General features: G+C 41.0%; 1 protein-coding gene and 1 long non-coding RNA gene across 4 annotated transcripts in view; both read left to right on the top strand.

Annotated features, from left to right (window-relative positions):
* The first annotated feature begins 10 nt into the window (after positions 1–10).
* Positions 11–4,771, top strand: LOC306660134. The gene is made up of 2 exons (XR_013763553.1): positions 11–1,118; positions 2,146–4,771. It is a non-coding gene; the product is annotated as an uncharacterized lncRNA (long non-coding RNA).
* Positions 4,772–14,933: 10,162 nt separating this feature from the next.
* Positions 14,934–24,580, top strand: part of HNRNPR (heterogeneous nuclear ribonucleoprotein R) — a 33,536-nt gene continuing 23,889 nt past the window's right edge. Inside the window, exons 1-4 of one of the 3 annotated variants that reach the window (XM_079113056.1) lie at positions 14,935–15,090; positions 18,249–18,414; positions 20,712–20,830; positions 21,455–21,562. In XM_079113056.1, the coding sequence (XP_078969182.1) occupies positions 18,258–18,414; positions 20,712–20,830; positions 21,455–21,562 (384 nt within the window). In that variant the 5' untranslated portion in view covers positions 14,935–15,090; positions 18,249–18,257. Of the gene's footprint in view, positions 15,091–18,245; positions 18,415–20,711; positions 20,831–21,454; positions 21,563–24,580 lie in introns of all 3 variants that reach the window. The other 2 variants (XM_079113055.1, XM_079113057.1) reach the window with 2 other exon arrangements.

Raw genomic sequence — 24,580 nt, 5'->3', positions numbered from 1 at the left:
AAAAGCTGCTGCCACCTTTGGCTTCTTAGAGGTGAAGGGCTCAAGAAAAGCTCTGAGTGCCCACCCGTCTCTCCACACGTGTGCTCCAGTGGGGAAGTTAAATGGGCAAGGGCCACATGGCCCCGTCTCCTCTTTCTGCCGATTGCTGCCCTTTGCTGTGCTGAACTGGGTGTAGAAGTCCTGCATCAGACCCTCTTGGCTAATGGTGTTTGCCTGGCTTCTGCTCTCAAGTCCCTGGCTGCTTCTGCACATGAACACCCTGTGCCTGTTTTCTGTGGATGTGGAGAGTGAATGAGCAAGTAAGTCTGTAGAGCATTTTCCTTACGGTATTGGTCACAGTTATCCTAGTGTTGATTGACATCTGTATTATCCTAACAATATTCTATAATTAAAAGTACAATTTTAAAAATCAAAACAGCTGAGGATTATTTCAATAATTTGGCATGGATGCACGTATGGGCTTTTCATCAGATTCATTAAAATTGGGCATGACCATCTTGACATTGATGATTTTGTGTGCAGACCCTCTGTACAGATGTTCTTGTTGGGGAGCCGGGGGTGTAGTGTCTTGAGCTCTCTAAATGTTGCCATATCTTGAGAAGGTGCATAAAACCTGTGAAGGGAAACCTGTTTCCTGCGAAGGTTATGCAGGTGGCAAAAGCGACATGGAAGTAGTTGGTATGGATGATTCATTAACTTTGAAGGAAAAGGAAAAACATCAAAAAGGAAAAATGGGAGAAGGTCTTGTTGCTCTCAGGAGACATTTTGGGGGTATGCATTAAGGAGACTAACACAATCTCTGCTGAGCTAGGACTGGGTTCCCAGAGCGATGTTCTCTCATGGACACGAAGGTTGTCTCTTCACAACACTGGAGCAAGTGTGCCCAAGGCAGTGACTATGTATTACTAGGGTGTGGCCACAACTTTAACATTACAAGTCATTTTCTCTTATGAAATCTTTCTTTTTAAGTGGAGGGCCAGTCTAGGCAAGATAGGGGCAGAATACAAATACGGGAAAAAAAAAAAAAAAAAGGAATTAATCAACCCTATAACCAAGAATTGGAAAACAGAACAAATTTTATCAAAATGTTTTTAAAAACTTACTTGTCGATAGGCACAGTGGTGGGAACCTGTCATCCTAGCTATTTGGGAGGTTGAAGCTGGAGAACGGCTTGAGCCCGGGTGTTGGAGGCCAGCCTGGGCAATACAGCAAAACCCCATCTCATTAAATAAAGTGGGAGAGGGAGGGATATAGCTCAGTGCTTGAGTGTGTGCTAAGCAGGCACAAGGTCCTAGGTTCAATCCCCAGCGCCAAAAACAAAGCAAAACCTGCTTCTCCTTTCTGCATGGTCGCCATTTTTGATTGCCAGAAAGGAAAGTTAAAGGAATCACGTACAAACACACCCATGGGAAGTCACACTCCATGTGTGTACAATAGGCCAAAATACACTACTGCCACGTATACCTAAAAAAAGGGGGTGGGCTGCGGTCGTAGCTCCGTGGTGGAGGCTTACCTGGCATGCGAGAGGCACCGGGTTCCATCCTCAGCACCACATAAAAATAAACAAATAACGTAAAGGTATTGTGCCCATCTACAACGAAGAAAAATTTAAAAAATTAAAAAGTACAAATAAAAAAGCTGGGTTGGGGATATAACTCAGTTGGTAGAGTGCTTGCCTCACCTGCACAAGGCCCTGGGTTCTAATCCCCAGCACCATAAGAACAACAACAAAAAGTTAAAGGAAAATATCAGTTTTCCTGAAGTGTGACTCAAGGCCTCCCCTCTAAGGGTATTTGATATGTTAATATTTGGTCATTGTTACCAAAGCACATTTCCTTCTCTATAAACAGTCCTCTAGGGGGCTAGAGGTAGGTTAGAGCTGTTTTCAGGTCATTAGGGCACCTTGAGTGCACGGATGATTATTTGCTAAGTGACTTCCTAGTGTTTCAGAAGTTAGTGTTGCCCACAAAGGAGTTCCCATGGAGGGGGTTGTTAGCACCCACTTCTGTGATAGACTTGGGCCTTGTTCATCTGTAGGAGGCTTCAAGATAAGAAAGACTTAAGATCATTAGCAAGGAGTAAATTTTATTCTTTTCTTTCTTTTTTTTTTTTTTTTTTTTTTGGTACTGGGACTTGAACCCAGAGGTGCTTAACCACTGAGCACATCCCCAGCCCTTTTTATATTTTATTTTGAAACAGGGTCTCACTGAATTGCTTAGTGCCTTGCTAAACTGCTGAGGCTGGCTTTGTACTTGCGATCCTCCTGCCTCAGCCTCCCGAGTTGCTGGGATCACAGGTGTTTGCACTGCACCCAGCTCACCTTGAATTTCACAGCTGCAATCAAACCCCAAACTCAAATTTGCTGCTTTCTCCCCCCACTCCTAGCTCCTCCTGTAGTTCCTAACTCAGTCATTGCCTAGTTACCAAGCTAGGCCCTTGCATATTTCCTTAACTCCTGCCTTTAGCCTTTCTCCCCAAATCAGTAATGAATATCAGCGGCGTCATTAGCCATCCAGTCCTGTCCATACAAATCTGTCGACTCTTCTCTACTGCCACCACTTACCAAGTGACTTTGGGCAATTACTTAGCTTTTCTGGTCCTTGAATTCCCCATCCATAAATAGGAAATTGTATCTATTATATCTACTTCACTGAGTTCAAAGATTTAAATGAGATAATGGGACTCAGAATATTAGCAACTACACAGGCTGTCACTGGGGCCACATCTTGCTTGCTGAAACGACCTCCTAATGAGTCCCCTCTAGTTTGATCCCTGTCTCCTCTCTCTTACTGGAGCTCTAATGATCTTTCTGAAGGACAAATGCCTTTATGCCACTCTTCTGTGTAAAACCCTCTCAAGCCCCTAAATTCCATCTCCAGCACTGAGGGTGGGATGAAGGAGATTTAAAAAGGGTAGAGGTCAGGTGTGGTGCATCTGGAGGCTGAGACAGGAGGATCACAAGTTCAAGGCCAGCCTAAACAATTTAGTAATTCTGTCTCAAAAAGGACTGGGAATGTAGTTCAGTGGCAAAGTACCCCTGGTTCAATCCCCAGCACACAAAGAAGGGGGAGGGGTGGGTGTAGCTCAGTGGTAGAGCACTTGCCAGCTGGAAGTCCTGGGTTTAATCTCCAGCACTGCAAAAAAACAAGAACTTAAAAATAAAATCATCTTGTGCTTGCCATTGCCCACAGCAAACACCAAAGCTCCTTTGGTGTGATTTATGAGGAGTTTGTCCAAGACCTGGCTCCCCACCTCAGTTCTCCCCCACTTTCCTGCCCTTGCAGCACCCAGCTGCCTGTCTGTCCATCCTCCTTCAGGCCAGCTCCTTCCCATTCATCAGGTCTCCAACCTGGTTTTTTTCTAGCAGACCTTTCCTGATTCCACAAGACCAGATCAGGTGTTCCTGAAGTATTTTTCTTGGGTTTATCCCAAAGTATTGTATCCCTGTTTTGTAATTACCTGTTTACTTTTTTTGTCTTCTCTACTAACCTGTAATACCCTTGAAGAAGTTACTGTGTCTTGATCACTAATGTACCTTCAGCCTCTAGCCGATGTTTGACCTGGAGTAGGTAGGCAACAAGTATTTTGTGAATAAATAAGAGAAGAAAATATACACCTTCATTCATTCATTCTCTCTCTCCCTTTTAGTAGGGCTGGTGATTATTTCTGATTTATCACCAACCCAAGCTACTCATGAAAGAACTATAAAAGTTCCGTCATTGGTGCATCTGGTGGGACTTTATGCAAGAGGAAGAGGTTATGTGACCCATCAAGTCCTTCCCTTAAAGCTTGGACAAGGACAGGTGCACACCTGACTGCTCCTGTATTAATAATGATGAGTCATTGTCACTGACCTTCCAAAGCCTATCTAGGAATAGGCTTTCTCTATAACTCTGACCCATGTTGCATGGCGGGTTCCCAATTCAAGGAGCTTGGGCAGGATTCTAAGCTCCCAGTGTTCAGTCTGGCATTTGGCTAATCTGAATTCTCCAAGTCTAGTATATAAACAGGTGATTAATAATATTTGGGGAGGATTCGAATTCCTTTATGAATCTAATGGAAGTTTTGGATCATTTGTTATTTTTATTGAGTTTTGAGGGTTCTTTATATTTTTGGACACAAATCCTCTAAAAATTTGTTTTATTGGTGCATTATAATTATACATGATGGGATTTATTGTGATATATTTGCACATGTACACTATTTAATTTGCTTTATTTCATTTCCCAGCATATCTTCCTTCCCCAAGTTCCTTCTTTTACTGTTTACTGTTTATTTTTTAAATTGGTACATGGTGATTTTTCATAAAAGTGGGATTCATGGTTTACGTGCACATAACATAATTTGGTTGATGTCATTCCCCAGTACTTCCCCTTTCCTTCCCTTCTGTCTCTTCCTTGATCTGATCCCCTTCCTCTGCTGTTCTCCATTCTATTGTCATGGGATCTTTTTTTGTTCTTTTTTTTATCTCTAGCATCCACATACGAGAGAAAACGTTTGACTCTTCTGAGTCTGGCTTATTTCACTTGGTATGATGTTTTCCAGTTCCATCCATTTACCAGCAAATGACATAAGTTTATTCTTTTTTATAGCTGACCATAACTCCATCACGTATCTATACACATTTTCTTTCTTCATCCTTCTGCTGATGAACACCTAGGCTGGTTCCATAACTTAACTATTGTGAATTGCACTGCTATAAACATTGATATGCATGTTTTGCTGCAGAATGCTGATTGTAGTTCTTTTGAATAAATACCAAGGAGTGGAATGGTTGGGTCACATGGTACTTTCATTTCTAGTGTTATTTTTTTCTTGCGGGGGTGGGATTGAACCAGCAGAGCTTTTACCATTGAGCTACATCCCTAGATCTTTTTATTTTTTATTTTGAGAGAGGGTCTTGCTAAGTTACCCAGGATGGCCTCAAACTTGTGATCCTCCTGCCTCAGCCTCCCACGTTGCAGGGATTATAGGTGTGTACCACTGTACCCCACCATTTCTAGTTTTGAGGAAGCTCCATACTGATTTCCATGGCAGTTGTGCTAATTGGCTGCTCAACCAACAACATATAAGTGTTCCTTTTCCCCCTCATTCTTGCCAACATTTACTATTGTTTGTATGATTGACGGCTGCCATTCTAACTGGAGTGAGATGAAATCTCAGTGTAGTTCTGATTCACATTTCCCTGATTGCTAAGGATGTTGAACATTTTTTTTTATATATTTGTTTGTCATTTGTAATTTTTTTGTTCCAATTAATTATACATGACAATAGAATGCATTTGGACACTTTGTACACAAATGGAGCACAGCTTATTCCTCTGGCTGAACATGGTTCAGAGTCACACCGGTAGTGTAATCATACATGTTTAGAGGGTAATAATGTCCGTCTCATTCTGGTCATTTGTATTTCTTTTGAGAAATGTCTGTTTAATTCATTTTCTTACTGATTGGGTTATTTGTTTTGTTGTTGTTAAATTTTTCGAGTTCTTTTTGTATTCTGGATATTAATCCTCTGTTGGTAGAGTAGGGACAAAGATTTTCTTCCATTCTATAGGCTCTCTCTTCATGTTCTTAATTGTTTGCTGTGCAGAAACTTCTTGATTTGATGCCATCCCACTTATTGGTTCTTGGTTTTATTTCTTGAACTTTAGGAGTCTTATTGAGGAAGTTAATGTTTGTGCCTACAGGTTGCAGTGTTGACTTTGTTTTCTTCTAGAAGTTGCAAAGTTTTTGCTCTAATTCCTGGGTTTTTGATCCACTTAGATTTGACTTTTGTGCAGGGTGAGAAATAGGAATCGAGTTTCATTTTTCTACATATAGGGATACCCAGTTCTCTTAGCATCATTTGTTTAAAAGACTGTCTTTTCTTGGACACAAATCCTTTAATAGGTAAATGATTTGCAAATATTTCTGTCTTTTCTTTTTGCAGCTGGGGATTGAATCCAGAGGTGCTTAATAAGCACTGAGCCACATTCTCAGCCCTTTTTATGTTTTATTTTGAGACAGGATCTTACTAAGCTGCTTAGAGCCCACTATGTTGCTGAGGCTGACCTTGAATTTACAATCCTCCTGCTTCAGCCTCCCAAGCTGCTGGTATTACAGGTGTGTGCCACCATGCCTGGCTTCATTCTCCTTTCTTCCCTTTTTATTTTTTTAAATCTCACAGTAGTTTTTTATTGGTGCATTATAATTATACATAGTAGTAGAATTCACTGCTACATATTTGTACTTGACTCAATATGACAATATAATTTAGTCAGTTTCATTCCCCAGTCTCCTCATCCCCCTCCCCCATCCCCTATCTAATGGTCTCCCTTCTATTTTCACAAACCCTGTCCCCTTTCCCCCCTTTGTTCTCTCTGGCTTCTACATATGAAAGGAAACATGAACCTTGACTTTCTGAATCGGGCTTACTTTGCTTAACATAATGTTTTGTCCATTTCCTGCAAATGACATAATTTTATTCTTCTTTATGGCTGAATTAAAACCTCATTCTGTTTATATACCACATTTTCTTTAGCCAATCATCTGTGGCAGACACCTGGTTGGTTCCACAATTTGGCTATTGTAAGTCATGCTGCTAAAAACATAGATATGCATGTATTACTATGATCTGCTGACTTTAAGTCTTGAGGATAAATACCAACGAGTGGTATAGCTGGGTCATATGGGTTCCATTTACAGTCTTTTGAGAAACTCTTCATTCTCTTAATAGTATCTTCCAAAGAACCAACAATTTTTAATGAAAAGTAGTGTTCTGATAGAATTTTTATCCAAGTTTTTTTTTAAATTTCCACACTGATAGCTCTTGAAGCATGTAACTTCCATCTTCTGTTTTCTGGGAAGCGAGGGGAAAAGCAAATTTTCTGGACTTCATTCCATTTGAACACATCCTCCCCTGCCTCTCTTTTTGGTATCAGAGGTTGAACCCAGGGGCACTTAACCACTGAGCCTCATCCCCCCATTTATGTTTTATTTTAAGTCAGGGTCTCACTAAGTTGCTTAGTGCCTTGCTAAGTTGCTGAGGCTGGCTTTGAACTGGCCTCAGCCTCCTGAGAGGCTGGGATTTCAGGTGTGCACTGCCATGCCCGACTTGGGCCACTCTCTTTAGAAAGCCCTGGTGTGACCCTCTCCTAGCTCTACCTTTTCCAGGGGGCCACTGGAACATGCCCATGCAGGGATCCTCCTCCCCACTTCTTCTGATCACAAACTCCAAGTGTAGAAGAGCTTGGAATTCTTTGCTTAAACAAACAGCCTACTTCCAAGACTCTTCCTCAGGTTCATTCTCTTGAGTGCAGATCAAGCTGCCTGTGTGTACCCCTGGGGCTTGCAGGGATTGCCACATGTGGACACAAGGACCCTCCTAGAATGGCACAGAATCAAAACGGGAGAGGTGGGCAGGCCTCCCTTTCTACTCTTACTTCAGTTCAGGTCGCAGGTTAACTAGCAAACACCTCCATGAGTGATTTATGATGAAGAATAAGACGCGGCTGGAGGTAGTTCTGTGGCAGAGCACTTGCCTAGCGTGCACAAAGCCCTGTGTTTCATCCCCGGGACCCCTCCTACCCACCCCCGACATAAAAGAATAAGGACCTGTGAAATTCAGATTTCCGAGGTGAGTGATTTGTTGGATAGATAAGTAGCTATTGGTGGAATCGGAACACACAAAGAAGAGTGGGATGGGGATAAAGACCACAGCTGAGCCATTCAACAAAAATCTGTTGAGTACCAACTTCTGTTCCTGCATAAAACTGGACAAGACCAAGAGTCTGCCTGTGTTGAGATGTGTGATGGTGGAGGAGCTGGACAATAGTGACATACACCAGGTCGGGTGGCAACTAGTGCAATGAAGAAGAACAGGGGACAGGGCACGTGGCTCTCACCAGTGATCCCAGCTACTCAGGAGGCTGAGGCAGGAGGATCACAAGTTCAAGCTCAGCCTCTGCAACTTAGCGAGACCCTGTCTGTAAATAACTGGGAAAGTGGCTCAGTTGTACAGCACTCACCTGGCGTGCACAAGCCCCTTGGTTCGATTCCTGGTAATACAAAAATAATAAAGTAAGGGGAGTGAATGGGGACTATTTTTAGAGAAGGTGATCATAGAAAGAGGTGCCATTTTGGCTGGGGTGTAACTGTTGTAGAGTGCTTGTCTAGTATGCATGAGGCCCTGGATTTTATCTGCAACACTGCAAAAAAAAAAAATAATAATGATTTTTTTAAAAAGGTACCATCTGAACGGCTTTCCAAATGAGTTGCCGGGATACCTGGGGAAAACATTCTAAGCACTTAATGTACTGAAGAGCAAATGGAAAGGTCCTGCGGCAGATGGCACGGTGGAGGCCGTCACCAGGCAGGCAGAGGGGATGGAGCTCAGTGAGTAGGTTGAGTGGGGCAGATGAGACATTTAGAGACTAATTCAATCAGGTATTCATATGCCCAGCAGGCATTTCAAACTAGGAGTCCAGAGCTCAGGACATGAAGTGATGCTGCCATAGAGAAATGGGAGCCCGGTGGGTGGTGCACCTCTGTAATCCCAGCAACTTGGGAGGCTGAGGCAGGAGGAGTGAAAGTTCAAAGCCAGCCTCAGCAACTTAGCGAGGCTGTAAGCAATTTAGTGAGACCCTGTCTCCAAATAAAATATAAAAAGGGTTGGGGATGTGGCTCAATGATTAAACGCCCCTGGGTTCAATGCCTGGTGAAGAAGAAGAAGGAGAAGAAGAAAAAGAGAAATGGAAATAGCTAGTATGGAAATGGTAGTAGGAGTGAAAATCATGTAGAGGAATGAAATGACCTGATAGAGTGTGAGAATCGTATGGAAGGATGGAATTCTGGAGATACCAGCAGACAATGAATGGCAGAGGCGAGGACCTAGAAGGAGGTCCTGTGGAACCCCGAGAAGAACCAAGAGAGGGGTCACAGGGTGAACGATGCTCCACGTTTCATGTCCAGTTGCAGCAGATGTCCAGTGAGATCTGGGGTTTGAAACTCTCTGTAAGTGGGAAAACTGAGTATAAGCTATCACGGTGATTCTAATGATGATTAGATAGCACACACTCCTACTTCTAATGAGTATTTTAACTAAAGGGTAATGAGAACTTAGCTATATATGCAGTCTATTTATAAAATATTAATGTTTTATTGAATGTTTTATTGAATTTCCAAAACATGAAAGTTATACTGAATGCTATAATCACTCTGTGGCACCACACTGATTTTGGAAACAGACTCATAATCCCTGTAGAATCCGATTTGTGGAACTGTATGTTTAACTTGTATATTTGAATATGGGTGATAATACTTACCATGGAACTCTACCAGACTTTAAGCTAGGCACAGTGCTGTGCTGTACTCTTATAATGCTAGCAGGAGGAGGCAGGATAATCCCAAATTCCAGACCAGCCTCAGCAACTTATCAAGACCTGCCTCAAAATAAAAAATGAGAAGGGCACGGGCTGTAGCTGTGGTAAAGTGTCCCTGGTTTCCATTCCAGTACTACCCACACACACATTAGAACTCAGTGGAGTCATGTACAACCATCTCCTAGGGTGTGATTTCTGGAACTTAGGTGACATCTACCACTGCCTCCTGGTCCCCTCCTTTTAAAACGGCTGCAGAATTCAGTTCATTGGCTGGGTGCACCGAGGTCCTGGTGATGATCTGCCAGGGAATGGCACCGCTGCGGAATGGAGAATGTTCTTAAATTGGATTTGTCTCTTCTAACTGGGCCTTAAGAGTTTATTTCTGCTTTTTGAGTTTGAGGAAGTAGAAAGTTGAAAAGGCGAGCTCACTTTTCCATCTTCTTTTTCTGTTTTTCCCATGGTCCCTCAACAGAATCCAAGAAGAAAACTCATAAAAACAAATTAAGAACAAAAAGAATTTCAGAAACCAGACGACAAGCAGCAGGTTTGGAAACAGGAAGGTTTAAAATGAGGAAGGTTTAATCTTACTGTTTTTTTTAAATGCCTTTATTTATTTTTATGTGGTGACAAGGATCAAACCCAGTGCCTCACACGTGCTAGGCAAGAGCTCTGCCTCTGAGCTACAGTCCCAGCCCTAACTTTACTGGTTTTGATTAATCTTTTCTGGCCAGTAGCATGATAATGAAGAGAACAAAATCTGGAGTTACACCAGAGTTTGGGTCTCAGCTCTGGCTTGAGCCTTAGTTTCACATACAGAAGGGAGATGATACCTCTTGGTACTTGCCTCATAAATCCTGAGCATTAAATGAGATAATGTGCTAAGTGCTTAACAAGTTTTAATGAAGATCATGACATCTCTATGATCTTATGAAAAATTTCTATTCTAACAAACCTACCCCAAAGAGTTGCTCTTCCAGAGTTGAAACCTTATAACCTTATGAAAACAATTTTGTTAATTTCAGATAGAATCCCCTTTATTCATGGAGGCTATGTTCCAAGATGCCCAGTGCATCCCTGAAACCATGGATAGTACTGGACCCTACATGTTTTTTTTTCTATGCATACATATCTATCATAAAGCTTAACTTATAAATTAGACACAGTAAGAGATTAACAATAACAACTATAATAAAAGAACAATTACACTGTAATAAAATTTATTTAAAACTTGTGAATTATTTATTTCTGAAATTTTCCATTTAATTGAATAGTTTTGGTGATACTGGGGATTGAAGCCAGGGGTTGCTCTACCACTAAACTGCATCACCTGTCCTATTTATTTATTTATTTATCAGTACCAGGGATTGAATTCAGTGGCACTTAATCACTGAGCCACATATCCAGCCCCCCTCCTTTTTTTGGTATTTTATTTAGAAGTAGGGTCTCACTGAGTTGCTTAGGGCCTCACTAAACTGCTGAGGCTGACATGGAACTCGTGATTCTCATGCCTCAGCCTCCAGAACCGCTGGGGTTACAGGCGTGCATCAATGTGCCTGGCCCTTTTTATTTTTTTGAGACAGGGTCTCATTGAGTTGCCCAGGCTGGCAAGACAAACTTAGGATCCTCTTGCTTGAGCCTCCCAAGTAGCTGGGATTACAGGTAGCTGCTTTTGTACCCAGCTTTATCATGATTTTTTTGGCTGATAAAAATATATACCTCTACAAGCCTACCAACACTGGGACTCTGATTGAAAGCAGTTTATTGAAATAACATTGGAGTTACACAGGTTTGTATTTGAGTCTTAGGTCAGTGTGGTGTGGCTCTGAGCAAATATTTCAACCTCTCCAAGTCTTGTTTCCTCAATAAAATGGGATAGTATTACTAAGGTTTCAGGTTCCACCTAAGGTCAGCAGTAGCATATCTAAAACATTCAGCACATAATAGGAGCTCAATAAATGGTCATTATTATCTACAAAGGTGTGGTACTAAGATCGAAATATACTTTCTTTCCATTTTAAAATGGCTTTGATGAATCTGAGAACTTGAAGGGAATTTATAGGCCGGCTCAAGGATAATCTTCAAAAGAAAAAACCATGCCAGGTGGGGTGGTGCACACCTGAAATCCCAGTGTCTTGGGAGGCTGAGGCAGGAGGATTGCAAGTTTAAAGCCAACTTCAGCAATTTACCAAGCCCCTGTCTCCAGATAAAAAATAAAAAGGTCTGGGGATGTGGCTCAGTGGTTGAGTGCCCCTGAGTTCAATCCCTGGTACCAAAAAAAAAAAAAAAAAGAAAGAAAATAAGCTACAATGATGATAAAGCAAGTATGCTGCAAGATCTTATCTGCTTTAAGCTCTGCAAGTGCTTTAAGACAAACTTAGAATCCTCTTGTTTGATCCTCCCAAGTAGCTGGGATTACAGGTAGGTGAATCTTTTTTTAAAAGATGCATAACCTTAGGAGGTATAAATGAAAGACAGCAAGCCTTCAGCTCTAGTCAGTCTTGGTTGGAGCACCACCATTTTGTTGTTTTGTTTTTGTGAGACGGATCAAAGAGCCCAGGGTCTCAGGCGTGCTAGACAGCCTCTTTACCACTGAGCCACATCTCCAGACGTAGCACCACAGTTTGGGAAACTTCCTTAAAATAATAAATATTATTAAAGTTAGACAAAGAAAATAAATAGTTCTACTTGACAATGAGAAAACTCAAGGCAGAACTGTTCAAGTACAGTTGGGTAGAGGGCTCTTAGCACCTACAGTTCAGCATGGGTTGGTCTTCGATGCTCTTTCTGCTAACATAAGGGTATTTCTTTCATTTTCTATGTGTTCATTCATCTCTCTTCTACCTCCTTTATTTCCAGACCTTGCATGTGCCTTTGTTTTTTGTTGCTGGTGCTGTGGATTGAACTCAGGGCCTTACACAAGCTAAGCACTTGTTCTACACCCATAGCTCTGCTTGTGCCTTGAACTGTGCCTCTGATGATTTATCCCTGTTAGTGGCTAGTGGTCAGGCAGGGTCTTGCTATGTGGTGCAGGCTGATCTCAAACTTCTGACCTCAAGAGATCCTGGTCCTCCTGCCTCAGTCTCCCAAGTAGCTGTGACTGCAAGTTCAAACCTCCAGGTTAGCTAAGTTAAGGCATTTTGAAGAGGCTGAGTTGATGTATGTAATCCTGTTTGGAGTCTGGAATAGGTTGACCGTTTCTTTCAGTATGAGGAAAGGGACAAACAAGGCAAAGATGAGTTGAAGGATCCTGTAAGAAGGTTTGGTGATTTTAAAACAATTCTCTGTTCCTTCAGGTAGTCGATACTAAATGTCAAACCTTCAATATGAATATTCTGGTGCCCGATAACTGTTCTAAGAAACAAACGCATATTCATTAATTTTACCAGCTCAAACCACAGACTTGGTCTGACAGTGAAGGGTTGTGGGAGATCCTGGCTGCACGGTTACCCCTTTTTCTTTATTTCTTTCTCTCTCTCTCTCTCTCTTTTGTACTTGGGATTTGGGAATTGAACCCAGAGTTTTTACCCCTGAGCTACTTTCAGTCCTTTTTATTTTTTACTTGATATGGGGTCTCACTAAGTTGCCTAGGCTTATGATCCTCCTATCTCAGCCTCCCCAGTAGCTGGGATTACTGGCATGTGCCACCATGCCCAGCCTGTGCTATCTAATTTAAAGAGCAGGGATATAGCTGGAGCTCTTCTTACCAGCCTATTTTTATTATTTGTATTTGTTCTACCTTATCAGCTAGAATATAAACTCTTAAGAAGACAGGGATCATGTTTTGTTCGTTTAATTATCCCTGTTCTTAACACAATAATTTGTATGCAGAAGGAATGCAATGAATATTTATGGAATATTCAATTTATGAATGTCCATGTTTTTTTTTTTTTTTTTTTTTTTTTGGTGACCATACTGCCCAAATTAAAAAATCAAGCTATATGGTCTGAAAGGATGGAATCTACTTAGGAGAACTATATGACAGACTATTTGAAATACTATCCCTGTCTGGGTGATAGAATTGTTTTAATTACAGAATCTAGCACAGGTGTTCTTCCATGCTAAGCATAGCTCTAAAACTAAGCTACATCCCACCCCCAGCATTTCTATAATGTTTACACCCCATAATACAAAAACAGTCCACCCAGAGATCCGACCTGGGTGCACAGTAAATGACTTAGCCTGTTTTCTATTGCTATGACAGAATACCTGAGACTCGGAAATTTATAAAGAATGGATATTAATTTCCCATAGTTCTGGAAGCTGGGAAATCCAAAATTAAAGTGCAGAAGCTGGTAAGGGTCTTCCTAGGTGTCATCCCATGATGGAAGGGCAGAGTCAGAGCCAAAGAAGCAAGAGAGCAAACTCACAACCTCAAGCCTTTTTATAATCAGCATTAATCCAGAAGACCTAATTACCTTCTATAGCCCCCATCGCCCAACACTGCAGTAAACGTTCCCCTGGACTCCAGTACAACTGGAGTACTCATTCAAACTACAGCAGTAAGAAAGCACTAATTAAATTTTGGTTTCTGGGATCTGAGAGACTTAATGTGCTCAAGTGCATCTGGAAATTCTACCGACCACTTAACCTCCTCAACTCCTTAATAGGGGTGAACAGGTGAAGTTAGGATTAGGAGGTAAACCCACATTAGGGTAGTGAGCTGGGTTTCTGAGGGATGAGTTAGGTTAGGACTAAGGCGAGGACAAGGAACAAATCAGGGGGAAAAGATGAGAAATAGGTTTAGGTATAACGGTAGTTAATCTCCCTTGGAAGATTTCCTTGCCTGGATGGCTCTTTTGGCTTCATTGATGGACCTGCTGCTCCACGTACCCCATCCACTTTATGGATGTTAACTGGCTCCCAGCCCTGTGGGAGAAAGGTTCCTGCTTTATAATTTGTGACACACATTTCTCTTGAGTCATGCCCACTTTAGCGATTTCCCTCAGTCTGTGCTGCCACCAGCGATGTGCGCAAAGGAGCCAGGGAGGGAAAGAGGCGGTTCTCGGATGGTTCCAAGGGATGCTTTCCTATGCAAAACTCTACAGAATAAAAAGTATATATGACATGTAAATCGTATTCTAATGAGAGCCAAATGGGTGACCTAGAGAGGGGACCCAACGCGTGGCGATGGGCGTGTCTGCGGAGCTAGGGAGGATTCCGGGGCGAAGACGCACCGGCACCTGGGCGGGAGCGCCATGGCGGAGCGGCCCGGTACGGACCGCAGGGGGCGGGGCTCCGGAGGCGGCCACGCGGCGCGAGGCCTGGATTCTCCGCCTCTAGGTTTTCGGCCTCGTAGCGGCTGCAGACGAAGAGGGAGGAGTCTCGGCCACCCAGGGCCTGGTGCCCTACAGCCTCCCCACTACCAGGAGCCCCCACCACAGACCCCTTTGTGTGCCTGCCCCCGCCCCGGAGGCGCCCCAGTCAGTGGCGCTGAGTATCCTCATTGGCTCAGCTGACGGATGCACCGATTGGTTTTGGAGCCGTCCGGCGTGGGCCGCTTTCCCTCGGTACTATTGGTCATCTGAGCTGTCTGTCAGGGTGCCTTGCGAGATGATTGCCCAGCTGCTCGGAGTCCCTGGAAGCAGTTCCGGGAAACCCCGCGTGCTGCCGGGATCGCGTCTCTGTCCATGAGGGGGGGGAGGGGGTGGCGCGCGCGCCATTTCTAGTCGTTTTCAAAGCGCCTCGCGCCGGTTCTCACGGGCCCGGCCGCCGACCCCCGCACTGCCCTGGTGAGTCTCGCGCCGGCCCGTGGGGGGAGGGGCCGGGAGCCCCGATCCGACCCGACTCGGCCCGGCCCAGGCTGGGCGCCTGGTCCCCAGTTTGATTTGCGCTCCGCGGCCCGGGGGTGGGGGTGGGGATGGGCTGGGGGCGGCTTCGGCCTCGTCGGGCCGCGCAGCCGTGGGCCTAGCCCTGCGGCGGCGCCTCCGCGCCCTCGCTCAGCCTCCCCCGCCCCTCCAGTGCCCGGCCCTCCGCGCGGCCCGCCCGCTGCCCTCCGCGCGGCCTGCCGGCCCCGCCGCACTTTTCCCGCCTCCGCCCGCGGCTGCATGCGGCCCGGCCCGGTCGCTTCGCTCTGCCGGAGCTGCTGGGCCCCGGCGTCGGCCGGCCGGGCAGCCAGTGGGATGTGTCGGTAGTCGGGTCGGGCTGCGGGGTGGGGTGGGCAGAGGGCGGGTGCAGATCGCAGGGTGACCCGAGCCGGGAGAAAACTTTTGTGTGAGCAGAGGGCGAAAGGCCGATGTAAGTGGGAAGCCGCCCCCTCCCCCGTGCTGCATGCTGCGACCGAGATTTGAAGGAAAAAATGACTATAGAGGCCACGAAACTTAGGCTGCGAGCGGCGCCTGCAAGCGCGAGCCTGAGGATGGCACAGGCGCACCAAATTGGAAGAGCGATTCTTTTTCTTATACGGTGGTAACCGTATTGCCCGAATCCAAAAGTCAAAGCCAGGGGGTTCTTGAAAGGTTCAGGCCTTTCGCACGACCTGTTAGATTTTTGCTGTCCTCAAGAGGCTGGATTCATGTCTCCTGAGTCAGTCGTAGGCTAAGGGCTTGACACTCGTGAGCCATGAGATGACCGTTAGTTTTCATTTCGTTGGTTCTTTTAAAACCCGTCTCTTTAACGATTTGCACAGAGATGTTCAGAAAAAGTCAGGGAGGAGGCAGTACTGACTTCCCAAATCTCCCAGCGGCCCTTTTAAAATCTTATGTAAATATCTCCTTTTTGCAAAAATGTTTAGGTCAAGTGACTACAGTCACCTTAGTATATTTGCTGCATCCAGAAATATGGTTTGGCTGTGTGGCATTGTGTTGAATTGACATGAGTTTTAAATGGTCTCATATAACATAAAAGTCTTTCAAATGAGCACTTTGTATTCGACTTGAAGAGAGGTGTCCTCCCCCCCCCCTTGATCTGAAGGTTTTATTTTCTGGAATCTAATTATTTTATGTTTTTTGTAAAAAGTTTACACAGTTTTTTTGGGGGATTAACCAATTTCAATATCAGCTTGTAGAGCCTTTGCAATCAATTGGTAGTCACAAACTTTTCTGTCTTGTAGTAAATACACAACTTGTCTTTTGCTTTACACATAAAATACCCCACACCTTAAACAGATGTTCATTGAACTTTTCTGTTAAAAATTTGCCTCTTGTCTGTAACTAATGGTATTCCCAGGTGCAATGCTGTGAGGGTCTTGTGATACTAAGAACTTTGTGAGTTCTGATGATCTTAAAGGTAGTATTTTGGGGTGGGTGGGCATGGAAAAACTTTTATGTCCACAAAGAGTTTTTGGATTTTAGGATACATCTTTCTAGGATTAAGTTGTATTAATTAGTAAATATATTCATCTCACATAATAGTTTCTTGATCAGAGTGTGCCAGGCTTAAATGTTTCCATTTTTGCTCATTCATCAGAATTTGAGACTTACCTTGAGAAAGATTTATCCACCTAAAGTTTAACAATCTGGGTTTATACAGACGTTAGAGGGCTATCAAGTCTTAAGGTTTTGTGATCCTGAGAAATCATATTATTTATCTGATTTTCAGAGTAACATTTCTACATTTTCTTTTCTTCTTCGTCCTTTCTATTACCTCCTCCTCCTCCTCTTGGTCTTCCTCCCTTTTCCACCAACTTCAATTAAGTATCAGTGGATTTTAAAATGAAAAGTTGTCTTAAGCCAGAAAACTGCACCTGGTGCCTTTGCACAGTGTTTGATAAGCAGTCTGAAAGTGTGGTTATCTTATGTTGTCTTGGTGCTTTTGAAGAGACTTGTATTTTCTTTGTAGCTGATTGGGTATCTTGAGTTTCTTCAAGAATCATAGGCATTTCCTGAGGTCCACCTTCATGTCTTTTGTTTCAGTGTGTGTTGCAGTGTCTTTTTTCTGCTGCCTATTATCTTCATCACATTATAATTTTGCCATAGACAAATGCACTTTGATTCCTGGCTTTTGAGGTAGTATGGAGACTGCCCTTTGCGTGGTTTTATTTTACACTCTCTTCAGGGAGTTGGTCCATTTCAGCATTACACACAGGCTGAACATACAAAATGATTTTTGGTAGGTTAATCTGAGAAATCTGAAATTTATCCTAATTAGGTAGTGTTGAAATTATTTGGAAGAATTTAGTTGTCCATTCATCAATATGTTTTTGCATCTTTGGTGATACGAAAAATTCAGTATGTATTCATGACTTTTTTTTTTTAAATAAAGCAACCTCAATTGTAGCTCACTTATTTTTATGTGGACTTAAAACAATTGTTTAGCTTTTAAACTTGGTCATTTTTTCTTTTAAATCTGTGAATGGGATTAGCAAATTAATCTTAGAACAAAAATTAATGTGAAAGTTGTGCTTTTTTTTGTGTAAGTGAGGTGGAGAAAACCCAAGCCACCAATCAGCATGTTGAACTAGAGACAACAGGGACTTATTTCACCCCAATATGGTATTTGAAGCAGAGCTAGGAAAATTTGAAGTCTTTAAATCTTGATTAAGTGGTCTGTGGGTGTTTATTCTGTTTTTAATCCAAACTTCTAAAAACTGTTTAAGAATTGAGAGCTGAGGGGCTTTTAGGACTTTGTGGTGATTTGTTGATCTGCTCACCAGGACACAACAGCTGCTTTTGTTAATCAGCGATTCTACCTTCAGTAAATTTAAGCCTTTATTTAACTTGGTGTACATGAAGATCCTTAAAGATCTAATGCTTTCATGTACATTTTCTATAGTTTTACAGGATTATTATTGCAAATTTAGGTCAGATACATCACAAAAGGCATAAACTATTATTTTGGATAGAGGTTATTAGCAGCATGTGTACAAATTAGTTTAGATAAATCATGCATTGTCCTACAAACTAGTTATTTCTGGCTTAATGTAATATAGCTCCTGAATTTTTTCCAGCAGCATAATAAAATGGCTAATCAGGTGAATGGTAATGCGGTACAGTTAAAAGAAGAGGAAGAACCAATGGATACTTCCAGTGTAACTCACACAGAACACTACAAGACACTGATAGAGGCAGGCCTCCCACAGAAGGTGGCAGAAAGACTTGATGAAATATTTCAGACAGGTATAATATGCATTTCTTGTTTCTGACTGGTTATGAAAGTGAGGGCAAACCACTTTGAATTTTATAGTTTTTTAAGGTTAAATAATGCTTATTGTTTTTGATCTGTGTAGAGCTGAATATTTGTTACTTTCCCTTCATTGAGGACATATTGGGTTTGACTTTGATATTCTTATTTCATTATTTTGAAGCCGCCTTAGTGTTGAATATGCAGTCTTAGTTGTTTCAGAAGAGAGCATCAATTTGTCTTAGATTTACCACCAATTAAAATGTATGTTTCAGCATACCAAATTTTGCATTTTTTTTCTTAACCTTAAATCAGTCATCATTTTGCTTTTACTTTTCTCCTTTTAGCTTCTTAAAAGTGATTGTTAAATCAGCTTAGGTCTGATTAGGTGGCATAATAAGAGGAATAGTTAGAATGTATTGTCTGAAACGATAATAAATGTCAGACTCCTTGAGAGTGTGTGGTCTGTCTAGTTTCCAGTGAACAGAAATCCACATCTCTCTGTAATTTGGAAGTGTTTGGTTTGTAACAGTGCCTTTTTTTTTTTTTTTTTTTTTTTTTTTAATCCAGAAATCCCATGGTTAAGTGCTTAAGCAAATTTGAACATCTTAATATGGTTGGTTGTAAGTGGTTTGAAGTTTCAAAGAGGGAGAGAAATATTTACCCTTAGGGAGTATTGTTCGTAAATAAATGTGTCCTCCTCCTTTGGGGCCATAGATGGAAACTTTCTTCCTCTGTGTTTTGTGTGCCTACTCAGATTTGGGGATAGGTAAAGAGAGAAAAAGAACTGAATTGTCTCATTCAGAAATGTGTCTTAAGTACAGTAGACAAATAGCTGCTTTTTTTTTTTTTTTTGGTCCCTAAAAAAAATAATAAATTTAAATCTAGGCAGCTTAGGATAATTTTAGATACTTAAAATGACTTATAAAAATGACTCCTGGGTGATGGTTCCATTTGAAAATTAGTCCTCAGGAACTTTGTGTGACATTCTGCCTTAGAGAATTGGCAGTGATCTGCTTAGAGATGCTCTCCCTTAGAGTGTTTTTGTTATTGCAGAGAGGCTGATGTTTTGGGTGTAGGATTGGATTGACAGGATGGATTGATGAGTGTCCTGAGTTGTGGCTTTGGGTGGTGGTATAAAATATTCAAGCTAAAGAAAAAAAAAAAACTCCATTTATTTATGCTCATTTTGAGCTTTTAAAGCAAATCATGGCAACTTTTTTTTTAAAAAAAATGTAACTTTGCAAGTGGCATTGCATTTATTTAAAATTTATTTACTGTATGAATAAAGTTCTTTCTGGTTTTACCAAAATGGAGTCAACTTTTGTGTTAGTTCATATGGACTTGGGGGTTTTAATCTGTAAACTATTTTCATTTTATATTGGATCAATTCTGAAATAGCTTCCTTATATATAAATAATAAGTACCACAAACAATAGAATTAAGAAAGTTTATTTTAAACTTAGTAGATGTTCTGTGTGCAGTTAAATATAGTACATATGTAGAATGCAGTGCATGTATTTCCTGTATAGTTTATTTGTAAGTCCATAAAATTCTTATTGCCATTTGAAAAAGATTGTTATTATTGACAGTCAGTGTTTTGAATGCCACAGCATCTTTTTTAAATCTCAGCTTGTATCAGAACAAAGAATGCCTTAAAATATGACTTTCAGAATTGATTAATCAAGCTGCACTTGCATAGAAGAGTTAAAAATTATGCCTTTCCACATTCTGACTGCAGCAAAGTAGATGCTTAGATAAACAAATGCATTTCAGTTTCTCTTTAGTGCTAAGGAGGAAACTTTTGCCTTTGACTTTCTGGAAAGTGGAAAGAGGTAAAATTGGTTTTCATGTTTTCCTCCACCTCTTATGTAGTAAATGACTGTACCAACACATAATTTGAAGGTTTATTTTTGAGAAATAGTGTATTTTTACATTCTAACATAAACCAGAATTTGTTATATGAATGCTTTTAGTCTGTAGGACAGTATGTGTATCAGATCTAACTTTCACACTGTCAAGCCTTACAGAGTTTGGGGAGTTGGAAATGAATTTTAGGATTTTTTTTCTTTTTTTGTGGATTGAAATTCATGTTTATAAGTGTTGACATTTTATCTTTTATTTCCATATTTGTACTTGACCTTTCTACTTAGTATTTGTGCAGCTGCATACATGTATAGTTAAATGAAAAGTATAGTGATAGTATATGCAGTTCTTAATAGACTTCTAATAGAACAGTTTAGCTTACCCCTGTTATTGCAATAATATTACCCCTTTTTAATTTAATTTTTAGGATTGGTAGCTTATGTCGATCTTGATGAAAGAGCAATTGATGCTCTCAGGGAATTTAATGAAGAAGGAGCTTTGTCTGTACTACAACAGTTCAAGGAAAGTGACTTATCACATGTTCAGGTAAGGTTATTACTCAGAAATGCCTTTGAACAGTTGATGACCTGAAATTATTTTACTATCACCGTACTTTTCTTCCTGTGGAAAAGTGATAATTTGTTTGTTACTACCTCTTTCTTTAAAAAAAAAAAAATGAGTGTAAGGGGGAAAAAATGACCTCCTGTGGCAAAGGGTTTCAGAAGCACAATTATAAAACTAAAGACTCAGTAAGTTATTTTAAAAAATTAAAATCAAAACCACAGTTAGATGACTGTTGCTGTTAGGTTTGTACATGTCCGAATTGCTCAGATTTTTAACATTTTTGGATTATCGGATACTCTTATTATCTTGGATGAAAATAATGTAGGTGGGAGGAATAATTTCAGCCATCTGGCAAAGATAGTCCAGATTCAGTTAAATATCAACAAATGGAAGGCTGTTTTCCAGTGTAGAAGGTAAGCTCCCTGAGGTCTACACTGTCTTAATGCTGTCTGATCCAGTCATGGGCACATAGTAACCACTCAGCAAACATTTGTTGACTGAATATTTTGTTAAAATTTCAGTCTTCTGAAATTTAAATTTAATTGTGTATTTGGCACTTCAAAGATTCCTGGTGATTCTTTTTATTGAATTATTTACCTGTTTTAGAACAAAAGTGCATTTTTATGTGGAGTTATGAAGACCTACAGGCAAAGGGAGAAACAGGGCAGCAAGGTGCAAGAGTCTACCAAGGGACCCGATGAAGCCAAGATCAAGGTAAAACTTGATTCGGTTAGTTGTAATGTTTGATGAAAAGCTTTAATTCAGACTCTCCCTCATTCCTTGTTCTTCTGACTATGAGTGATATGTTTATTAATTCTTCTGATAATGGCTTCTTAGATTGATCCAGTAATGTGTTTTGGTTCACTTTTTTCCCCAAGCACTTTTGTTTCTTTTCTTTTGGCAAGGAGGTGTTAACACTACTTTCCTCCTTTTGAGTTTTCACTTAACTTTAATACCTTTACAAAATGGGAGTAGTAATTGCACCTAATTCATAGTTCTGAGGTTTGAATGAATTAACATATGTAAAGCACTTAGAATGGTGCCTAGAATATGGGAAGAACTACAAACTGAGTGATTAGCATGATTGTTACTTAAATAAACTGCTCTGAAAGGTAAATATAGAGCTTTTAGTGAAAGATAAACGAACCAATTCCTTAAATGGATATTGATGTCCTGCTGCAGTAATAGACTCCCCCATCCCCTGCTGGGGATCAAACCCAGGGCTTCACTTGCTAGGGAAGTGAACTACACCCCCAGCCCAGACTCCCCCCACCCCCACCCCCACCCCTTTCCTGCACTGGGGTGGGACCTCTCACCTGCTAGGCAAGCACTCTCCTTTTTTTGAGATAGTGCCTTAATAAGTTTTCTAGGCTGGCCTAGAACTTTTGATCCTCCTGTGTGAGATTATAGCTGTGTACCACCAAACTGAGCTTCAGATTTTAAAATTTGAAATAGTTATTTAATGTTGAAAATGTTGAAATTGTTTGTACAGGTGGTTTGTTTAAATAAGAAATTTAACTTGTAGTTCCTGCCACATAACTAATTATATAGAGCTCCTTTGTACTCCCCCACATCTGTAAAGTGGCATAGCCCCATTCTTTATAAAAATTTCAATTAATTAGGTGAAGTAATAAGTTACTTTAAAAAATAACTTATTAATGTTCATTAAATAGGCCATAGCATTTCCCTGAAGCTGGCTATTTGTTTTTGGTAAGGTGTATATTATAAATGTAATATGTGTGTATTATGTATTTGCATGTTATTTGTATTATATGCATATTAGGCTTGTATTCTATATTATATGTATTTCTGTTTAAAAGTAGAGAGCTTTGAGTCAAAGGTAGGAGAATGGAAGGTCCAAGTCATGCAACTCTGTGGAATGCCAGAGTTTAGTGAACTTAATGATCTCTCAAATCTGTTGTTGCTCTGACATCATATAATTTTAAAAACATGAAAGTGTAAAATTCTTCCCTTTCTGGGTAGATTGCATTTCCTTGTTTTTTTTTTTCTGTAGAAGTTTCATATAAATGTTGCTTCAGTTATAATACAAGCTCCTTCAGGGCAAGGACATTATCTTCTATGATTCCTCTTGAGAGCCTCATATAATGTTGAGAGGAAGATTGGTAATCAGGAAACAAAGTTTTGTTTTTTGAAATCTGACTATGTTTATTTGGTAACTACCAAGTTTCAAATCTGTACTGTGTGAGAAATTATCCAGTTCTTATGGAGTTCTTGATATAGCAGAAGTATGAAACAAACAAAAGCATCAAGCAAAATGTTAAATTGTGTAACTTTGAGTACAATAGAGTGAAAAGTAGCAAGACATGAATGTGCTTGATATAAATGAGAGAAGCTACATGAAAGAGGAGTTTTTTGGTGGGTACTAGGGATAGAACCAGGGGTACTTCAGGACTGACCTTCATCCCCAGAGCTTTTTATTTTTTATTTTGAAACAGAGTCTTGGTACATTGCTGAGGTTCTTGCTAAGTTACTGAGATTCTCGCTAAGTTACTGAGACTGGCCTGGAACTTGCAATCCTCCTGGGAGAGTCTTGGGGATTACAAGCATGTGCCATCACTCCTGGCAGGTCTTCTGATTTTTAAAGGATAAGAGAACATTTTGTTTCAGAAAATTACTAGTGGAAATAAGGATGGTATATAATGGAAATGAGTAAGGAAAAATGGTCTAATTGAAGTACAGAAGGTGAAGGATGAAGAGTACTGTAGTACATCAGTATGAATAGGTAGCATGGGGTTGGTTTATATAGAATGTTTAATAATCCTTGCCCCCTTTTTCTGTTCCCATTTATAACAGAAAAGTGGTGTGTGTTTAAAGATTGAATTTGCCTATGACTCTTTGCATTAAGAAGGAAGGAAGTAGTTAAATAAAGAGGGGGCAATGTGAAACCAGGGTGAATTTTTAAAAGATTATTTATTCTTTAGTTTTTTAGATGTTGATAGGCCTTTATTTTATTCATTTATGTATATGTGGTGCTGAGAATGGAACCCAGTGCCTCACACATGTTAGGCAAGTGCTCTGCCACTGAGCCACAGCCCTAGCCCAGCTTTTTTTGTGTGTGTGGTGCTGGGGGCAATTGAACCCAGGGCCTTCTATGTGCAAGGCAAGCATGGTACTGACTGAGCTATATTCCCAGTTCCTCAATTTTTTTTTTTAACCTAACTATGAAATACGTACCTAGCCAGGTATGATGCCACATATCTAATTCTGTAATCCCACTATTCTTTTTTTGGGGGGGCGGGGGGAATGAACACAATACCTTTATTTTATTTATTTGTTTGTATGTGTTGCTGAGGATCCAACCTAGTACCTCACACTTGGTAGTCAAATGCTCTACCACTGAGCTGCAACTCCAGCCCTAATCCCACTATTCTTGAGGCCGACACAGGAGGATTGCAAATTCAAGATCAGCCTGGGCAATTTAGTGATACCCTGTTTCAAAATAAAATTTAAAAAGAGAAGCCAAGTGTGGTGACACATGTCTGTAGTCTCAACTACTGGGGAAATTGAGGTGGGGGAATCACAAGTTTATGGCCAACTTGGACAGTTTATCAAGACCCTGTCAAATTTTAAAAAGGACTGGGGATATAGCTCAGTAGAATGCTTGCCTATCCTACCCAAGTCTCTGGCTTCAGTCCTCAGTACTGCAAAACAAACATATCCTAAAATGTTAGGGTACCTTTTTTAAAAAATTATTCTTTATTGAGGTGTCTC

The sequence above is a fragment of the Sciurus vulgaris genome (assembly GCF_902686455.1).
Source record: "Sciurus vulgaris genome assembly, chromosome: 1".
NCBI lineage: Eukaryota > Metazoa > Chordata > Mammalia > Rodentia > Sciuridae > Sciurus > Sciurus vulgaris.
This window is presented reverse-complemented; position numbering and strand designations above follow the sequence as displayed.